This window comes from Ascaphus truei, chromosome 13, assembly GCF_040206685.1.
Source record: "Ascaphus truei isolate aAscTru1 chromosome 13, aAscTru1.hap1, whole genome shotgun sequence".
Lineage (NCBI taxonomy): Eukaryota > Metazoa > Chordata > Amphibia > Anura > Ascaphidae > Ascaphus > Ascaphus truei.
In genome coordinates this window covers 25,434,139-25,441,638 of record NC_134495.1, presented here as the reverse complement: position 1 = coordinate 25,441,638, position 7,500 = coordinate 25,434,139, and the positions used below count along the sequence as shown (strand labels likewise).

Sequence of the window (7,500 nt, the reverse complement as noted above, 5' to 3'; positions counted from 1 at the left end):
TCTACCCTCCCTCCCCGTCTCTCTTCCCTCCCTCCCCGTCTCTCTTCCCTCCCTCCCCGTCTCTCTTCCCTCCCTCCCCGTCTCTCTTCCCTCCCTCCCCGTCTCTCTTCCCTCCCTCCCCGTCTCTCTTCCCTCCCTCCCCGTCTCTCTTCCCTCCCTCCCCGTCTCTCTTCCCTCCCTCCCCGTCTCTCTTCCCTCCCTCCCCGTCTCTCTTCCCTCCCTCCCCGTCTCTCTTCCCTCCCTCCCCGCCTCTCTTCCCTCCCTCCCCGCCTCTCTTCCCTCCCTCCCCGCCTCTCTTCCCTCCCTCCCCGTCTCTCTTCCCTCCCTCCCCGTCTCTCTTCCCTCCCTCCCCGTCTCTCTTCCCTCCCTCCCCGTCTCTCTTCCCTCCCTCCCCGTCTCCCTTCCCTCCCTCCCCGTCTCCCTTCCCTCCTCTATGCGCATATTAAGGTTATATAGTCTTTCCCGAAGAGTCGTATGATGTAGGTCAGGGGTGCGCAAACTTTTGGTGCTGCGTCCCCCCGCCTGCTCCTCCCCAGTGCTCATTCACCACTCCCCCCCCCTTTACCTTTGTGCCGACGTCGAATAAGGCCGCAGGGTCATGTGACGTGAGGTCACATGACCCATGACGCCGAGTTGCCATGGCGATGCGTCGCCCGAACCCGGCCGAATCAAGGTAAGTGAGATTCGGAGTCCTCACACGTTCCCGCCGCATCTAATTTAAATGCCTTGGGGAAGAGCGCGGGGCCTCTGTAACCGCCGCGCGCTCCTGATATAGGACATGCGCCATCTTGGTAGACCCTTCTTTCTACACTCCAATTTGAGTTGCAGATCTCTGGCAGCAACGGTGTTAACGTTCTCCCCTCTTTTCCCCCACCTTTCTCCATTCTCCCCTCTCCTCCCCCCTTACACCTTTCTCCTCTCCTGCCCCCCCTTTCTTCTTTCACCCTCCCCCCCTTTCTCCCCTCCCCCTTTCTCCCTTCTCCCCTCTCCCCTCCCCCACCCCTCCTTTCTCTCCATCCTCTTTCCTTCGACGTTTTCTTCTTGAACCTCTCTGTGTCTCTTCCCGTGTTTTCCTGCTTCTGATTTCTTTCTAAACACAATCGGTTTGCGCTCTCCGGTGTGTTTCTAGAAGTGCCGTTTGCCCCCCCCCCCTCATTGGACTATTTTTAATTATTTTTTTTTACATTGAGGTTGAGCCACGAGAAATCTGTGATCCACCCTGTTCTTCCACCGTTTAGATCACCCGTTACCCCAGAATGTCTACATGATCCCAGTATTCGTAACGGAAGCAGAAGCCACTGCTCTCCGCCAGTTCCCTGCCCAATGGATGACAAGGTAATGAACGTAGGGCACGTTTCATGGTGACACTGCTCTTGTGCTGCTGTGTGTGAGCTGGTATGTAAACACCCCCTGGGATCTTGCAGCCCACGCACCGTTTGTAGGCATTTTTATTCTTCCCCCTACACAATTAATGTGATTCCGGCTGAAATAATCTTCTGTGTTCCTATACTAGGGGTGGCCAACCGGACTGGGAGTTGGAGCCAGAATTTACCAGTGTCATTGTCAAAGGGCCACAATAAAACAACATTCTAATTAATGCCGGTATACACTAACACTGAGCTTAACCTGACGGTCTTGGTGTGTACTGCCGTCAGGTTGTGCTCTGTCAGGATGTCGTGCTGTCAGGTTGTGCTCTGTGTCAGTGTGTACTGCCGTCAGGTTGTGTTCTGTGTCAGTGTGTACTGCCGTCAGGTTTTGTTCTGTGTCAGGATGTACTGCCGTCAGGTTGTGCTCTGTGTCAGCGTGCAGTGTCGTCAGGAGACAGTTGGAGTGATGGGTGGGGGGCAGTTGGTACAAGGGGGGTGACGGAGGGTGGTAGGGGGGCAGTTGAGGTGACGGGGACAAGGGGGTGACAGGAGGTTGGCAAAGAGAGTCTCCATCTTTGCTGATGATACTAAATTGTGTAAGGTAGTAGAATCAGAGCAGGATGTAATTTCTCTCCAGAAGGACTTGGAGAGACTGGAAACTTGGGCTGGTAAATGGCAGATGAGGTTTAATACAGATAAATGTAAGGTTATGCATTTGGAAAGCAAGAATAAATAGATGACTTACAAATTAAATGGGGATAAATTGAGGGAATCCTTGATGGAGAAGGATTTAGGAGTGCTTGTAGCAGCAGGCTTAGCAATAGTGCCCAAAGTCATGCAGTAGCTGCATAGGCAAACAAGATCTTATCTTGCATTAAACGGGCAATGGATGGAAGGTAAGTAAACATAATTATGCCCCTTTACAAAGCATTAGTAAGACCACACCTTGAATATGGAGTGCAATTTTGGGCCCCTGTTCTTAGAAAATACATGATGGAACTAGAGAGAGTGCAGAGAAGAGCCACCAAATTAATAAAGGGGATGGACAATCTAACTTATGAGGAGATGCTAGCTAAATTAGATGTATTTACATTAGAAAAGAGGCGTCTAACTATATATAAATATATTCGAGGACAGTACAAGGAGCTTTCAAAAGAACTCTTCATCCCACGGGCAGTACAAAGGACTCGGGCCATCCCTTAAGTTTGGAGGAAAGGAGATTTCACCAGCAACAAAGGAAAGGGTTCTTTACAGTAAGGGCAGTTAACATCTGGAATTCATTACCCATGGAGACTGTGATGGCAGATACAATAGATTTGTTCAAAAAAAGGTTGGACATCTTTTTGGAAAGGTATACAGTGATATACCAAATAAATAAACATGGGAAGGATGTTGATTCAGGGAGTAATCCGATTGACAATTATTGGAGTCAAGGAAGGAATTTGTTTTTCCCCTTATGAGAGAGCATTGGATGATGTCACTTGGGTTTTTTGTTTGCCTTCCTCTGGATCAATAAGGAAGTATAGATATAGGATAAAGTATCTGTTGTCTAAATTTAGCATAGGTTGAACTTGATGGACGTATGTCTTTTTTCAACCTCTTCTACTATGTAACTATGGAAGGCAGTGTGCTGCTTGGGAGCCTACCAGGGGTCACTGGTCTATAGGCGCTTAGGAGAGCAGCTGGTTAGGGGGCGCTCTGGCTTCTCTCCCATGTCTCTATTGTCTGCCTGCAGTCACTTTTTTACCTCTTCAGGGGGCCACATAGAAAGCACTGAAGCGCCACGGATTGGCCACCCCTGTCCTATATGAATGAAAAGCACCCTGTATAACGTTTGCTGTGACTTAGATCTCACTATTAGATCTGTCGTGTAAGAAATGTTACCAGTTAGCTACTTGATACTTTGCATTTGTTCTTGATGCAGGAAATAGGGTGACAAATAGCGTCCTCAGATGCAGAATTCAATGTATCGGATTTATAAGATTAATATACGTATAGCATGATGCATTGAAGGCAAGCGACACATGGTCAACATCCATCTCTGCATCAATTTAACTGTCATTTTTATTTTATTTTTATAGATAGTGTGTTATTCAGCTTACAGTGATATAAGTGAATAACTGACCGTTTGGCTGATACGTATGGTCATTTAGTAAGTAACCTCAGTATCACTAACGCCTGTCTCTGTTTTAAATGACTTACTCTTGGTCTTAGGTTGCCCACGTCTTCAAGAAGGACTTCAAGACAGTCACACAGTCTCACTGGTGATGCGCATGTTAATCAATCGCAGATCTCAGTTGCTGCAGAGGTCTGGACACTAGTGAAGGAAAAGGGAAACTTGGAATCTGCTCCATTGTTAAAGGTGGAATTCTCAAAGGAACCAGCTGCAGCACATGTCGAAAATGAAGACGTAGGTGTTTCAGAAGCATCGTGCATCGACCCAGTGGCAGACAATCCCATGCAAAGCTCATCTCGATTAAAAGAATTACAGAAACCTGAAATGATTGGTGAACATGAGCAAGTCACTATCATAGCAGATAGCCCTGATAATTGCTTCTTTGAAGAGCCACCGATAACCGAGAGCGATATCGAGATAAGAAGCCAGCATCTATCCAGTGGGAGTTTTGTAACCTGCGATTCCATGCCAGAGTTAGAGAAAAACAGCCCTGATAAATCTGGGAGCTCCACCAAGGAGGACGACCAAGAGACATTCCACCCATGTGCTGAAACATCCGACCAAAGTAGTTCAGATGGAAGATTGTCTGGACACACTGCTGATGTTACCAATGTTGAACAGGCAGAAGGTAAAGTTCAAGCAGGGCTAATGAAGGTTGACCTTGCTAATGAGTTGATGGAGATTAAAGGAGGTGACACAGAAGTCCATGAAAGGAATGTAAGCAGCTCAGAGAAGATCTCGCCTTCATGTGAGAGCACAGATATCAATCTGTCCACAGAGGCTTCCAGCATCACCGACTGGACCTTAACACTGAACTCCACACCATCGGCCAGCAGCACAAAACTGGTGCAAATGGCCTTATACATCCATAATGTTAATGGGTTAGTTCTTTCTTTATTGGCTGAATGTCCATTCAAATACGACAAGGAGTCCATTCAAGACGTGGTAAGTAGAATAAGCAAGGGTGAAACCTTTTTTGTATCGAGCATTTTTCCCCCCTGTACATTGCTCACTTAACCTGCAAACTTGTATTGCATTTTACTTGAATTCAATCTAGTTTTTTTTTGGGGGGGGGGGGGTAAGTAATGAGTGAAGTGGTTGAAACCATTAATGTAATGTTACCACGTTTTGAATATAGGAGCAATGTATAGTCACAAGTAGTAGCTTGTTAGCTTTAACAGAAATCTACACTTTCATCCACAAGTGGACCATCCTCTGGTATACATGTATTTATATTTCTATGAAAAACATGGCTTATCTGCAATATATTCATATAACTGCTTCATAGGTCTTGCAATGTAGTGAGTTTTCAATCGGATGCAAATCCATACTAAGCAATGCTATGCCGTAAGACCTCTTCTGGCGTTTGAAGACCACTTACAGCCTGTTCAAGTGTATAAACCATAATGTGTCTTCCAACCCTGGTGGAATAGCACCAAGTGGTAAATATGGCCCATAGTCCAGTGGAATGCCTGTATAATTTCACGCTCACTTGATCTACATATACATATGGACATACACCTAGATGTACAGATTTTATTAGTCTTGTTGATACTAGAGAAGTGTAGATTAGTGACAAGTGGTGATACCTTTAGATGGGACAACAGGAGATGGCTCTTGGTTCGATTTTTGTCATGAGCTTTCGAAAACTGAAGAAGACACTTGTTTGGTATTGAATGCTGCCAAAATGTAGTGTTCTGCAAGGCTAATAAAGCTACCAGCTTTGCATTACATATGTGAATGTCTGAGATAACCTTGAGTTGATCCGTTTTGTTGAACTTCTAGCATGACAGCACCTTGGCTTCCCTCAATGGTTTAGAAGTTCATCTGAAGGAGACTTTGCCGTTGGACAACAATGTAACAAAGGCCACCTACAGCTTTACCCATTACGACTCCATCCAGAACGTTCTCACTGGTACTTAAGGTTTTTCTTTGGTTTGGTTAGAAAGTGACCCGGGTGCATTACACTGAGTTTACTGGATACATTGGTGGCTCCTGCGTAGAAGAACCAAGATAACATGCAGGCAGATCCCATAGATCTCTACCCTGCATGACTTGGCAGCAACAGATTGTTACAGGGATACTGGGATTATATTTTGCATGGAGGTGACGCATGACACTCGGTGTTTGGGATATGGAGCAAAGTGTTGGGCATTTGGTTAAAGGTCTATTGGCTGCCTTGGCCCCGGGAACGTATATGACATACACAGGAACCTAATTTTGTTTTGTAATACTTGCTGATGTTTTAGCCTTTGGGGAAGAATAACAGCAATGGAAAGACACTCCAGGCCAGTTGACTACTTTGCCAGTTGGAAAAGCAGAGAGCCGGAGAGACAACTCCACAACTCCATGTTGAAATTTGGGGGGGTGGGTGGGAGGGGCAGTACCTCTCACCTTTTCTTCAATTCATATGAAATAAATAGCCCAATACATCTAAAGGATTCCAAGTTTGCTTACTCTGTTCTTGAGTTTGAGAACAGAGGCCTTTGTACCTTCATAATTTGGTGCTATATATATAATGATGTGGAGTATCTTTCTACACTTAAAACCTCTGACAGCATATACTGTACTAAGACAAAATAGAACTAAACCAATATCGGTAGAACATCAGGCTGTCTGGAATGTACATCACCCAACCACACTGTCCCTTTTGCCTCTTCAAAGCCTGTCCCTACCTACCATCAATGTATTTGTTGATGTTGCTAGGGTGTTTTTTGCATTTGACACAAACAACGTTCCACTCTTTTCAAAGCCAACCTCCCATCAGTCTCCAGCACATACGACCTCCACTTCCTCCGAGCTGCCAGTCTGATCCACTCGGACTTCAACCAACATCAGACTATTCAGGAAATAACAGTAAGGTAAGAGTTCCATGCGACCGGGCCGAAGGAGTAGTGGGGCAAAGAAACAGGCTTCCTCTACTAGCTATAACAATCTAGATCTCGTAGATCTCGGATCTGATCACTGCAACATTGGAATCTTTGCTGGTTGCTCGGTTCTGTATGAGCACGTTACAGAATCAGAATATATTGCGTATTCCATGCTCTGCTGGCGAGTCATCCACCTACATTTTAAAAGCTGTTCAACAACTAAAAATGTTGTGTGATATGATACAGAAGGTGTTGCCTGGCTTATTGCGTTATAACTGGCTAGGAGGAAGTTGCATTGTTCCCATGTAAAACTTGTTGGGATGTGATGCCTCTAGCACATTATATGTAACGGCCTGCTTTTCCTCTTCTTAGAAATGCATGTTCTGCTCTGTATGGCTGCCAGAGCACCGTCCACGAGACGTACTTTCAACAGGTCGCGCCTCCTATTCGAAATTCCGGGGTCCCAAACTCCAAGGACAGCGCCTTCATGCTACCGAACAAGGCCAAGCAGAAACTACTGCGACATGGTCTGAACCTGCTGTAATCTCCCTTTACTTCTCCAATGGTCATCTCTGAGCTTCAAAGATGTTGGGCCATAGTTACTAAGTCGTCTTCTGCCTTAGGACAGGTGCTTGTGCTGGAAAATACATAGCCCATTGACTTGTTGAATATTGAGAAACTAATATGTACTCTACACCTATGCTCCTGCTCTCCGCTCCTGGTCCTCCTTTCCACTCCTGCTCTCTGTACCTGCTCTCTGCACCTGCTCTCTGCTCTATGCACCTGCTCCCTGCTCTCTGCACCTGCTCTCTGCACCTGCTCTCTGCACCTGCTCTCTGCACCTGCTCTCTGCACCTGCTCTCTGCACCTGCTCTCTGCACCTGCTCTCTGCACCTGCTCTCCGCTCTGCTCCTGCTCTCGCTCTGCTCCTGCTCTCCACTCCTGCACCTGCTCTCCACTCCTGCACCTGCTCTCCACTCCTGCACCTGCTCTCCACTCCTGCACCTGCTCTCCACTTATTCTGGTATACTGCCTGGTTGCATGAACTGCAAAACATTGCCATAGAAGATTAGCAGGCACTCCAGGC

General features: G+C 46.6%; 1 protein-coding gene across 4 annotated transcripts in view; it reads left to right on the top strand.

Annotated features, from left to right (window-relative positions):
* The window catches only part of HPS4 (HPS4 biogenesis of lysosomal organelles complex 3 subunit 2), a 22,469-nt gene extending 14,975 nt beyond the window's left edge, over positions 1–7,494 (top strand). For all 4 annotated transcript variants that reach the window (XM_075568966.1, XM_075568964.1, XM_075568967.1 and 1 more), the window contains 5 exons: positions 1,239–1,335; positions 3,582–4,488; positions 5,329–5,458; positions 6,296–6,404; positions 6,786–7,494. In XM_075568966.1, the coding sequence (XP_075425081.1) occupies positions 1,239–1,335; positions 3,582–4,488; positions 5,329–5,458; positions 6,296–6,404; positions 6,786–6,957 (1,415 nt within the window). In that variant the 3' untranslated portion in view covers positions 6,958–7,494. The remainder of the gene's footprint in view (positions 1–1,238; positions 1,336–3,581; positions 4,489–5,328; positions 5,459–6,295; positions 6,405–6,785) is intronic.
* Positions 7,495–7,500: the final 6 nt, after the last annotated feature.